Raw genomic sequence first — 12,662 nt, forward strand, 5'->3', positions numbered from 1 at the left:
ATGCACTTGGTTTGTAATGATAGTACAACTTTCCACTAATTTCAAAAAGTGCTAGGACTCATGAAACCACAATAAGGTGATAGCATAACACACTACACCATTTCCGATGAAAAAGTTTGGAGTATCAAACACTTTTGATTTAATCTATTATGGGCTCTACATTTGAACTTGGACTTTCCAAGTGAGAGTTTATGTTTTTTATGACTTCAAGATCTAATCACAATATTCATTACGCATATATAAGCAAGTAGAGCACTATAAGCAGCATATCCAAAATAAAACCAAGCACACCACATGGACGATCATGAATCCGTCCTATGGAATCCACTGAACGCCTAGTGGACCATTTGTCAATCTAAGGGTTGCAATTGATAGTAGTCCATACTATTACAAAGATTGTATCCGACACAATCATGGGCCTTGCTCTTCTTCAATTGGACTCCCACCAATAGTCTCCATCTTCATAGCTTTCTCGCCAAATTACAATTTACAACAAAATGAAATCTTGAGTCTGATCTACTCTAGTTACAACTTAAATGAAGAAATTGCAATCATAGGTCATGGGAGGTACATAGAAGGTCGAAAGAAGCTTTATTATTCCAAGACAATAGATAAGAGGGAGTGAATTAAATAAATATATAGGCCTCATCAAATGTACAATAACAAATAAATGAATAAATCACATGGGTTAAAGACTTCAAGATCATCCTCGTTTCTTATTCATCACATAAATAACAAACAAATATGTTATACTGAAGCATATATCAAATGTACGCCGATATTCAATATCATATACATTTATTTCATATCACAAAACTCATTATTTCAAAATTAAAATTAACAATTAGTTTCAAAATTAGAATTTGGAAACAACATGGACCTCCCAAGTAGAGTTTTAATTTATAAGTATAATATAACAATTAAAACTCTAATTTTTCAGCAAATTCTAATATAACAATATGACTTGGGTTCGAAAGCCCGCTATGTCACAACAATAGTTTTGCACTGGTGCATGACAGCCATGCAAGCTCGAGTGGGGGCATGTGTGCATGATCGTCCTGTGTGCAGGACTATGCCGATGCGTCCGCACATTACTGTTGTGAGCGGTCGTGAGGTAAACGTCATTTTTCTGAAAAACTAAAAATAAAATTAAGACTTAACATTTAAATCAAGCCCAAAACTTTAAATCTCAATAATCACGTACCTTTTAACATATAAACCAAATTTGAAACAATAACAACAAACATTCTATTAAAGTAAAATAAAGTAAAGCACATAAATGCACATAAATCAACTAGTCAAGTGTACGAAGCAGACTCTGATTCCACTTGAAGGAATCGGTACAACCCCAGGACATTAAATGATCATAAAAGTGATAAATAAAATATTAAAAGGGATCATATCTCACATCAAGCTAGCTATTCGTGCACTTGGACAACATCTAGTTAATGCAAGTCAAAGGGTACATACATCTTGAAGAGTAGTATAGTGTTCTAGCTTCAAAATCACTCCTCCAACAATTGTTTCTTGCTTTGTCCACTCAAGTGCTAAACAAAGCTCTTTCTAGCAAGTCCACAAAAAGCACCAACTTGTGTCTCTTTGAGCCTTGCTAGAAACTCAAGTGAGTGGGACTAGAACAACAATTTTATGAAGTAGAAAGTGTTCTAGGTTTATTAAGAAAGTTTGAAAGAATTTCAAGCTCTTAAGAAAAGGATGAAAGAGATATAACTCTTTGGAAGTAGAGAGATACAAGAGACTGAGAAAAAAAATATAAATACACATACGTTGCAAACACCCACAAATGTCCAGCCACTGGCTTGCTTCAAATCAATGGTAGTGAGCTCCACCCATGAGGATGCAAGCTCTTAATCAAGTGCCTTTAATGCATGATAAGTCACTGTGGTCCCTTGAGGCTTGAATACAATTTAAATTAAACACCCTTTGACTTTGGATTAATAATTAATTGATTTGATCAATTAATTTGAAGTCGAAATCAAATCTTTATTTAATTCTTCAATCTAAGATGAATTAATCCTGCAACCCAAACATTTAATTAATGCAATTAGTTAACCCTTTGGGTTTATCAAATTAGACCTCAATTGAATAATCCAATTATTCAAATTATTAATTTAACTCTTAAAAATTAATCCCGTATATCTTTTGGATCAATTCGATAATTAATTGTCATTCAAAATTAATTCTCCAATTAAGTTCCCATAACGTTGTTAGTGTTTTGTGTGTAACACCTATATGTCCACTTTGTCGAGAATAGGGGTTGTATCATATATATAATTTAATTTGATAACCAACTTGCTCTATATTAATTGAATCGTATTGAATTAATCATTGTTGATCAACTCATTAATCTAAGATTGCCTATTACTATGAGTGGTTATCTAGCAAAGATAAATGACACTAGAGAACAAAAAAAATTGATGTGAATCTTTAACTGCAGGTACCATACAGATATGATCCTTCCATCAAGCTATCTCCAGATCAAATTTTAGGGTACAAAATTCTAATTTGCTTCTCACACTTGGTTTCGATAACTTTGATTCCAATCTTGATTGTGTTTATCATTATCAACATGGGAAACTATTTCTCTATTTAACCAATAGTTGTTGCCACAGATTTTGATATTAACATAGTTTAGAGGACGTTTGAGATCACCATAATCTCATAATAGGTGATGGATTCTTTTTCAGAGTGTACCAACTTCAATGTAAGTTCTGATTGCACTGCTGTAGAGGCTTTGACAACCACGCTACAGTCACATTAGTTAGGACCAAGATACATCCGCCCCATACACTAGGCTACCATAGCTCCTTAGGTTGGAGGACTAATTCCGTACTATTGCAACTTAGGAGCTTCTAATCATACCGATCATGTCACATGAGCCTCCATAAGAAAACTCGTGTGACTCAATTCAGTGAACTTGACAACTCACTTGTCAATCACCCAATAAAATGTATAAACGTCACTCGTCGATCGTTGATGAAACGTGACACTCATCACATGGATGCATCACTTAGTGCATGTCTCTAAAGAACTCTCTTCAATATTAATTTTTTATGATTCTCGACTTCGAATGTTTCAGACCGACCCTCAAAATTTGATTTCACAGTTTTCATCAAATGCATGACATAATTTCATTAATTTAATTAATCTGTAAGCTTTGTTCATAAAATGCAGTAACAACATTTATATAACATGGCAAGTATGGCTAAAGATTAAAATATATTTATGATATTTAACATACATCAAATAAGATTATGGAAAGTAGATTACAAAATAACCAACTCATTGACTTTCTGGTCATCTACACTAACAACAAGGGGGACCAAAATCATTTTATTAATATGACTATAAAGGTAATTTTCTAGTAAGACTCATAATCTGAGCTATACGTGCCTCAAAACGGGTTAAATTTTGAATTATCTCAAAAGACTATAGATTTTGTCTCAAAAATCCGTAACATCTGGTAAAATGTAAAGTATAAACAAAACTCAAAATATTTAAGGAAACGGTTGAACAATAGTCCAAATGGTAGAATTTTGGAATAAACAGTGGTCCCTCGCAACAAAAGTGGTGAGGGGTTATGTTCCACTCAAATAGATGATCGTATGTATAGATAGATTATCCGGTAACTCTTTCCAGAGTAAGAGCACGTTATGGCTGTTTGAGGGACCAAAAATTTAATTTTTCTATAAGCATCATAATCTAAGCTATACATGCCTAAAAATGGGTTAAAGTTCGAACTATCTCAAAAGATTATAAATTTGGTCTAAAAGTTCCTTAACATCCTCACTATAACTTGGTAAAATATAAGGTCTAAAAGACCAATACAAAAAAATATAAAATTTAAATAAATCCGTTGAAAAATTAAAATATTTAAGGAAATACTTGGACAATGGTTGAAATGACAGAATTTTGGAATGAACAATGGTCCCTTAAACAAAAGTGGTGAGGGGTTATATTCTTCTCCAAAAGATGATCGCGTGCATAGGTTGATTATCCCATAACTCTTTCTAGAGTAAAAGTACGTTATGGTTGTTTGAAGTTCCACCATCAAATTACATCATTCAAGCCCTATGCTTTCGGCTTTCATCGATCCAAACGCTTCTAAAATGCAACCTCCTCTTGTTTCACTTTATTCAGATTTTATTTTTAAAAATTATTTTTATGGAGCCTTATTTAGTCGTACACCATTAAGGTTCACAACATATGATCTAGTTTAGATTTATTCTTCGAACATTTCTCAAATATCTTTTACGGGTAAATTACAATGACTTCCACTGAGTTTGACATAATTATGAATACCCCTGGTTGTTTGTAAAATTACCAATATCCCCCTGATTTTAATGACCGTCTAACAATTAGCAAAATTTATTAGATTTTTTCATCCATTTTTTATGGTGAATTGATCAAAATGCCATTGTGGATTAAAAAATGATAATTTTGTCTATCTTTTGAAAATTTCTGACTTTTTTTTTTATGGACTAAGCGATTTTTAATTTATGATTTTGAAAACTTTTTCATTCACCCCATTCGATTTATTTATAAGTTTTTAATTTTTTAAAAAATAAAAAAATACAATAAGGGCAGAATTAATAATTTCATACCTCCATCAAAGTATTATATAAGTTCATCAAATATTAGAGTAATATTTATAATTTTTTAAATAATGAGGATGTATCCATAAATACGACATACCTCATGAGAGGTTGTTGTAATTTATTCAATCTTTTATTGTAGGTTATGAGAAATGTCTAGTGAAGTTGCATGGGTGCGAGCGTCTAAATTTGTAAAGTGTATTAATGTTATTTAAAGTCAGAACATATATGCTTTTGTGTTCTTTTATATATTATGTATGTTACCAAAGTTAAATAATATATGTGGAAGTTTTTGTAAATTTTTCTTTGCATTTAGTTTATGGTAACAAAATGCCCTTACCATTTACACCCCTAAATTATTTCTATTACAATCATTCTCCTAAAATATAATTTAAATTGTTGTAAAAAATTTATTTGAAATAAATACTATCCATAAGTTTTGATTTTATAATTAATATAGAATTTGTACAAATTCTATAAATTAACAATCCTTATATTGTTTACATAGCTATTAAAATATTTACATAATTTTTGCTTGTATTGTCATATATATTGAACTAGTTTTTTTAAAAAATAAATTATCAATATACATTTAGAATATTACATTGAACATCTATATACATACATGTACTCTAAAATGTGCCATCTATAATATTTTACAATTTTGAGTAATGATATGATATATTTTAATTATACATACATGTAATTGGATAAAATTCATAAGTTATGTAACATAATTTTTATAAAATTATAGCTTTTGTTCTCAAATATCACATCCATCATTAATGAGAGAGTATTTGAAACTTATGGAAAATGTTGGAAAGTGTACAAGTAAGTCATCCAAGAATTTAATAAAATTAAATTGAGATACAAAATTTATAACGTTATGGAGTAAATATAGCCACTTAAGTTGCACCAAAGAAAAAGTGGGAGCAGTTCGTATATTTAAGACAAGATGGGCTTTTTATTTATTTTTATATCCTTCAAACATGCAAAGATGAATTGGTATACATCCAAATAAAGCAGTTTGCTATAAAGACAAGCCCAAAACCATATTCAAAAACACAAACACACACAAGACACACATACAAACTCCGTCATTTATCAAGAGGCGTTGAATCAAGTCGTCAACTCTTATATTGCTGCAACAGCTTGGAATCTTGGTTCTTTAGGTTGAAATTTTTGTTCAAGATAAACCGACATGTAGTCTCCGAACACAAACTTAGGATACTTAGCAGCATCTTTCACCTTGTTCTCCACCTTAGCATCGAGCAATTGTGGAGCAGGCTGAATGGTGGCCTTGAGTGATGGATTGTAGAATGAAGCAATTGATCTCCTTTGCCCATCTGTTTGGGGCACAACACGGTGTAAAATACTCTTGTACCTCCCATTACTCAAAACTTCAATTTGGTCACCTGTGTTGATGACTATAGCATTTTTCAAAGGTTGAACATCTGTCCAAACCCCATCTTTCAACATCTGGAGTCCCTTCACCTCATCATCCTGGAAGAGCAAGACAACGCCCCCAGCATCCGTGTGGGCTCGAAGAGCATTTACCTTCTCCGGGTGGGGGCATGGTGGATAGTGGCTCACCTTGGTGCCAAAAAATGCTGCATTGTCTACTCCACCATCAAAAGCATTCTTGATGTATCCTTTCGTCAAGCCTAAGTTTTCATCCATTATTTCCATGACTTTGTGCCCCAGTTTTTTCAATTCAGCTCGGTATTCCTTCATGGTTTTCCTATTGCCAAAATTATGATTAGATAAACTACTAGGTAATATTTAAGTTTAATGTTTGTATGGAAATATTTCCATTCGGCTAAAATTTTATTTGTTGTATTCATATATAAACCAAACCTAAACTAATAAAAGTTACTTTTATTTTTATAATGTTTCATTTAAGTTGTAGGCATACTTACGTGATGTAACGGCCTGATTTTTTTTTTATTCAGAGAAAGTTCCAACTTTTTAGTGTTTAAAACATATAGAAGCACCCATTTGAAAATGACAACATTCCTCAAAGTGAAACATAAGAAAAACATTAAAAGAAAAATGGCGTTTACTTGAAACCAATGGTCTTTGATGGCCACTCTTCATCATTTTCATCTGAGAGTAGGAAAACATCCTCCCAATCCACATTCTCTATTTTCTCATCACTATTCTTCTCAACCAGCTCATTCAACAACTGCACTGGTTTTGAGTTTTTGAAATCTGCCTCCCTTTCCAATTTATAGCATTCAGTGGCCACCTTTTTCACCCTGTCCAGGAGCTCTTCAGAGATGCCATGATTGATTAGCTATTGTAATCAAGAAATCAATTAGACAACATAGCATACAACAAAAAAGAAGCTATATTTTACACCATGTAAGTACCTGAAAAAATCCCCACTCTTGACAGTAACGATCAATCAGAGCCAAAGTATCGACTCTCTCCTTTCCATCAACCTTTGAAAAATCAACAACTGGAATCCCCATTGGTGATAAGTCTAAGAAACTTACTAACTTAAGTACACAAACTAAGAACTTTTTCTTATTGCTATTTGTTGATATGGTGCCCAAGAGCTCATCTTTAGGCATATTTATATAGGAGCAGTACAGTATTAACCCTCGATCTTGAATTAAACTCATCATTATTATATATATTTATATTTTTTTTTTCCTAAATATTATAGAATTTAAGCATTAGGGCAATGGACAGTGACACAAATCCTTAATTAAGATAATGGATCTTATCATCATTAATCCAATTGTTTAATCAACACTAATTTATGAAAGCACGTTCGTTAAAATTAATTATCTTGTTCTAATCTTAAACATGTAATTATGTTACTATTTAACTTTGATTACAACTGTTATCTGTTCTGATTATTCAAATTTTAAAGACGTATGTATTTTTTTTACTTAAAATGAAGCATTCAATAAACTAATTTTATATTTATATCATTTTCTATGTCTCGAAATCCTTATGATGTAAGTAAATAAAACTTTCTAACAACATTAGAATCACAAACAATTAATACCTTTAGCATTATTTCATCCATTTTAACTTAATAACACTAATTACTTTACTTTTTGACACCATTTGTGTGATTAATTCATGTTTAAGGTGGAGTTACTTATTCCATTATTAGGCTATTTTGCTGCAGTTTGTTTATTTTAGTTCAGACCATTGGAGTATATATAGAGTCCGATCTTATGTACGTTTTATTTTTACCCATCGATCAAGAATGTTGTTTTGATACGCTTTATTAGGAGTGCGTTCGTAATTTTATAATATTACATATATATGGGTCCTAATGTACATTATTGATGTGTTACTGTTTATTATAGTTGTAGAAAATCATTAATTATATTTGGACCCCTTAAATATATTTAATTACACTTTTTCTTAAATTTTTTAAAATTACACTTGCACTTGCTACAAGAATATTCTGTTTGTAACTATAACCCTTGCATTAGGGTTTGGATAGAAAATACTAATGTTGATAAAAATTTAAATAAACTTTTAATTTTACCCCTCATTGAACATTTAATATAATTTGTTAACAAACATTCTATACATTAGGGTTCCGATCGAAAAAGCTAGTAATGTTGTTTGTATTAGTTTTTATGAATGTTGTTTGTGTTAGTAATAAAAGAACTTTTATGAATGTTGTTTGTATTTGTTTTTTTCTTTTTTTCGTACTTTTTCTTGGTATATTTTTGCTATCTGACTTGCAATTATTTGAGGGTGCATTTAGATTAATAAATTTTAAATTTTTAATGACATTTTTTTTGGATTTATTTGGATAAATCAAAATTCAGAAGATTTCAAATTATTCAATTTTAATTTTGAATTATGATTTCTAAACATTAATGGATTTCATATTTTTTTAATATAGAATTGTTTCAAATTCTTTACTCAAATCTAAGTCCATTAAACTTTTGTCATTGATTTGAGTTATGCAAATTTATCCTATATAGGGAAGGTTATTATATATAATATGTATATATGAATGCATACACCTCTTCATATTCATTTTTAATAATCCATTATGTTATACCCTTTTGTATCCCCCATTATGATTTGTAATTATAATGATTTATGGTGTATTTTGTAACCACATTTTTGTGGTCTATAAATACCACCATGTATTTCATTTGTATATAGTCTTTGGAGAGAATAATAAAGTGATTTTGGAGAGAAATACATATACATTTTACTCTATATTCTATTAGGAGTGATAGGCCAATAAACTTAGAATTTCTCTAAGTTTATAACACGTTATCAGCACGACGTTACGTTACGATCGATCAAGGTAAAATGTTAATTTTATTAGTATAATTTTTATTCTTTGTTCGTTTACCTCTACAATATCATAGTTACTTGTATCCTTGAATATTTCATAATAAAATATGAGTAATTATATTATATAATTCAATGTCTCCTGAAGTAGACATATATATATAAATTCTTGATTTTATCCCCTGAAGTGGATGTGATATTGCCTCCAGAAGCAGGTATACAATTCTTGATTTTATCCCCTGAAGTGGATATGTTCTATAAAATTTCATTGCTTCCTGAAGTAAGTAATGAGTTAAAATCATCTCCAGTAGTAGGTGAAATATTTTATACCAACTATGTGCAATATCATCCCTGAAGCGATGATAAGTATATGTTTAATTTTCTCACCACCTGAAGTGTTTTGAGATAATGGCTTGATCAAGAAGCCCGATGCTTCTTCGTTTATTTATTTGATTTCTGATAATTTTTCGATAACATAGTTTTGTTTCATATGCCCATGTATGTATTTTACATGTTTTGCTAGTATATGCAACAAAATTTATTTATTAAGAAAATGATTTGGCATGAATACCATTTAATTGCTATTTGTAACATTATAAGATTTAAGGCAAACATTTTTATTTAATTCCATGTATACATGCCATTATAATTCATACTAATTACATGGTAACTTAATGTTAGTAATATTTCATGTCATTTTTACTTTATATCATGTGTAATACATATTATTTTACTTTTATGTATATGTTGAATATTATGCTAAAAGTGCATATTAACTTGTTGTAGCTTAATGGCCAATCTCACAAAATTGGATTTCGTTGCTCTTGATGTTTCTGGAAAAAACTACCTATCATGGGTTCTTGATGCCGAACTACATTTGGCAAGTAGCAAATTGGGAGAAACAATAAAAGAAAATACTGTTGCTTCTGAGCAAGACTGTGCTAAAGCAATGATTTTGCTTCGTCATCATCTTCATGAGAGCCTGAAGTCTCAATATTTAACAGTCAAAAGTCATTTTCAACTCTGGAAGAGTTTAAAGGATCGATTTGACCATCAAAAGACTGTAATCTTACCACGTGCAAGATATGAGTGGATACAATTGCGACTGCAAGATTTCAAAACGATTGCTGAATATAATTCTGAAATGTTTCGAATTGTATCAAAGTTGAGGTTATGTGGAGAAGATGTGACGGATGAACAAATGTTGGAAAAAACATTTTCTACTTTTCATGCATCCAACCTTGTACTCCAGCAGCAGTACAGGGAACGTGGGTTCAAAACCTATTCAGAGTTGATTTCATACATGCTTGTTGCAGAAGAAAATAATCAACTTTTGTTGAATAACCATCACCCCCGACCCACTGGTTCCAAGCCACTTCCTGAAATTTCAGCGGCATTGCCTGAAGCAAATGCTACTTCTTCACAAAAGAGGCGTGGTCATTACCATGGCTCACCACGGGGCCATTCTTATGGTCGTGGTCGTGGCGGTCGCGGCCGTGGTCGTGGTCGCGGTAATGGTCGTGGTAATACATGGATTAATCCCAATATTCTTGTTACCTGAAGGAACAAGATTACATATCAATGATGCCTTATATTCGAGTAAATCACAAAGGAACTTATTGAGTTTCAAGGATATTCGACAAAATGGTTTTCATATTGAAACCATGAATGAAAATGGTATCGAATATCTGTATCTTACAACATATAAAACTGGCCAGAAGCAAGTTTTAGAAAGAATGAGAACATATAGTTCTGGTTTATATGACACATTGATAAGCTCTGTTGAAACACATAGTATCACTAACCCGAAGTTAGTTGATCAAAGTATTTTTACTTTGTGGCATGATAGACTTGGTCACCCAGGTAAAACAATGATGTATAGGATCATTGAAAATTCACATGGACACCCACTAAAGGACCTGAAGTTCCTTGTTAAAAGCGATTTCATATGTTCGGCTTGTTCTCTTGGAAAACTAATTACAAAGCCATCTATGACAAAAGTGAATGTAGAATCTCCTATGTTTCTTGAACGAATTCAAGGAGACATATGCGGGCCAATAACACCGTCATGTGGGCCATTTAAATACTTTATGGTGTTGATTGACGCATCAACACGTTGGTCACATATAAGCTTGTTGTCAACACGAAATGTTGCTTTTGCAAGACTGTTAGCCCAAATTATTAAATTGAGGGCTCATTTTCCTGATTATCCTATTAAAAGGATACGGCTAGATAATGCGGGAGAATTTACTTCTAAATCCTTCAATGATTATTGTCAATCAATTGGGATAGTTGTAGAGCATCCAATTGCTCATGTACATATTCAAAACGGCCTGGCAGAGTCGTTAATTAAGCGGTTACAATTAATAGCTAGACCCTTATTGATGAGGTCAAAATTGCCTTCATCGGCATGAGGGCATGCAATTTTGCATGCAGCGGCTCTAATTCGTCTCAGACCTACCGCTTACCATAAATTTTCTCCATTACAATTGGTCTCCGGAAGAGAACCAAATATATCTCATTTAAAGGTGTTTGGTTGTGCGGTGTATGTCCCGATACCCCCTCCTCAACGAACTAAAATGGGGCCACAACGGAGATTGGGAATTTATGTTGGTTTTGAATCTCCCTCAATTATTAAGTACCTTGAACCAATGACCGGTGATCAATTCACTGCTAGGTACTTGGATTGTCAATTTAATGAGACAGTATTCCCGGCATTAGGGGGAGTAGATAAGGAGATTAAAAGAAAAGATATTGCATGGAATGCAACATCTATGTCTTTTATGGATCCACGGACAAATAATAGTGAACTTGAAGTTCAACGGATCATACATTTGCAAAGGGATCCACGAACAAATGATAGTGAACTTGAAGTTCAACGGATCATACATTTGCAAAGTGTTGCAAATAGGCTACCAGAAGCATTGATAGATACCAAAAAGGTCACAAAATCATATATTCCGGCTGAAAATGTTCCGGCTCGTTTAGAAGTCCCTGAAGCGATTCTAAATAAATCAATTGCATTTGAGTCACAAATACGCCGGAAGCGTGGTAGACCACTTGGCTCTAAAGATGCAAATCCTCGAAAGAGAAAGGAACATATCGTCTCAGTTAATCACGATATGAATGTGACCACTAGTGTCTCTAAGGATAAAATCCCTGAAGCGGTTTTATCTGATGACTCCAAAAGCAATGAGCAAGATCTCGAGGACAGTTACGAGATGTCTATTAATTATGCTCATAACAGTTTAGGTTGGTATCGTAAAGAAATTGAAATGAATGATATTTTTGCCTATTCTGTAGCCGTCCAAATCATGGATGAAGATGAAAATGATCCTCAAATTATGGAGGAATGTAGACATCGAAATGATTGGAAAAGTTGGGAAAAGGCCATACAAGATGAGCTAGACTCGCTAAATAAGCGAGAAGTATTTGGACCTATAACTCCAACACCAAAAGGTGTCAAACCTGTTGGGTATAAGTGGGTGTTCATACGCAAGAGAAATGAACGAAATGAAGTTGTAAGGTACAAAGCTAGACTTGTGGCCCAAGGCTTTACTCAAAAGCCCGGAATTGATTTTACTGAAACGAAACAAACTTGCTTTATTAAAACCGTGCAAAATAGCTAACTTTTGAACGTTCTTAGAATTCGACGAAACTTGACCCAAACGTTGGTCTAGACCGAAGAATTTGTCTGGTATATTTGCTAAGCGTAATTACAACTTGCTTTAATGAAACCGTGCAAAACAGCTCAATTTGTTACGT

General features: G+C 32.4%; 2 protein-coding genes across 2 annotated transcripts; one reads left to right on the plus strand and one right to left on the minus strand.

Annotated features, from left to right (window-relative positions):
• Nucleotides 5,564–7,163, minus strand: LOC105162912 (1-aminocyclopropane-1-carboxylate oxidase 5-like). Its single transcript, XM_011081088.2, has 3 exons — nucleotides 6,986–7,163; nucleotides 6,677–6,909; nucleotides 5,564–6,354 (listed from the first exon to the last, which is right to left on the minus strand). The coding sequence occupies exons 1-3, from the start codon at nucleotides 7,085–7,087 to the stop codon at nucleotides 5,748–5,750; spliced, it is 942 nt and encodes a 313-aa protein (XP_011079390.1). The 5' UTR covers nucleotides 7,088–7,163; the 3' UTR covers nucleotides 5,564–5,747.
• Nucleotides 9,688–10,458, plus strand: LOC105162964. Its single transcript, XM_011081145.1, has one exon. The coding sequence runs from the start codon at nucleotides 9,688–9,690 to the stop codon at nucleotides 10,456–10,458; it is 771 nt and encodes a 256-aa protein (XP_011079447.1).

The sequence above is a fragment of the Sesamum indicum genome, linkage group LG5 (genome assembly GCF_000512975.1).
Source record: "Sesamum indicum cultivar Zhongzhi No. 13 linkage group LG5, S_indicum_v1.0, whole genome shotgun sequence".
NCBI lineage: Eukaryota > Viridiplantae > Streptophyta > Magnoliopsida > Lamiales > Pedaliaceae > Sesamum > Sesamum indicum.

What these genes read in the sequence shown, in the direction of transcription:
- LOC105162912 (XM_011081088.2), bottom strand. Translation starts at nt 7,087, where the DNA reads ATGGGGATTCCAGTTGTTGATTTTTCAAAGGTTGATGGAAAGGAGAGA. An exon ending in AAGAGTGGGGATTTTTTCAG is followed by an intron (nt 6,910 to 6,985) that starts GTACTTACATGG and finishes TGATTACAATAG; the next exon opens with CTAATCAATCATGGCATCTC. An exon ending in TCAAAGACCATTGGTTTCAA is followed by an intron (nt 6,355 to 6,676) that starts GTAAACGCCATT and finishes TTTTGGCAATAG; the next exon opens with GAAAACCATGAAGGAATACC.
- LOC105162964 (XM_011081145.1), top strand. Translation starts at nt 9,688, where the DNA reads ATGGCCAATCTCACAAAATTGGATTTCGTTGCTCTTGATGTTTCTGGA.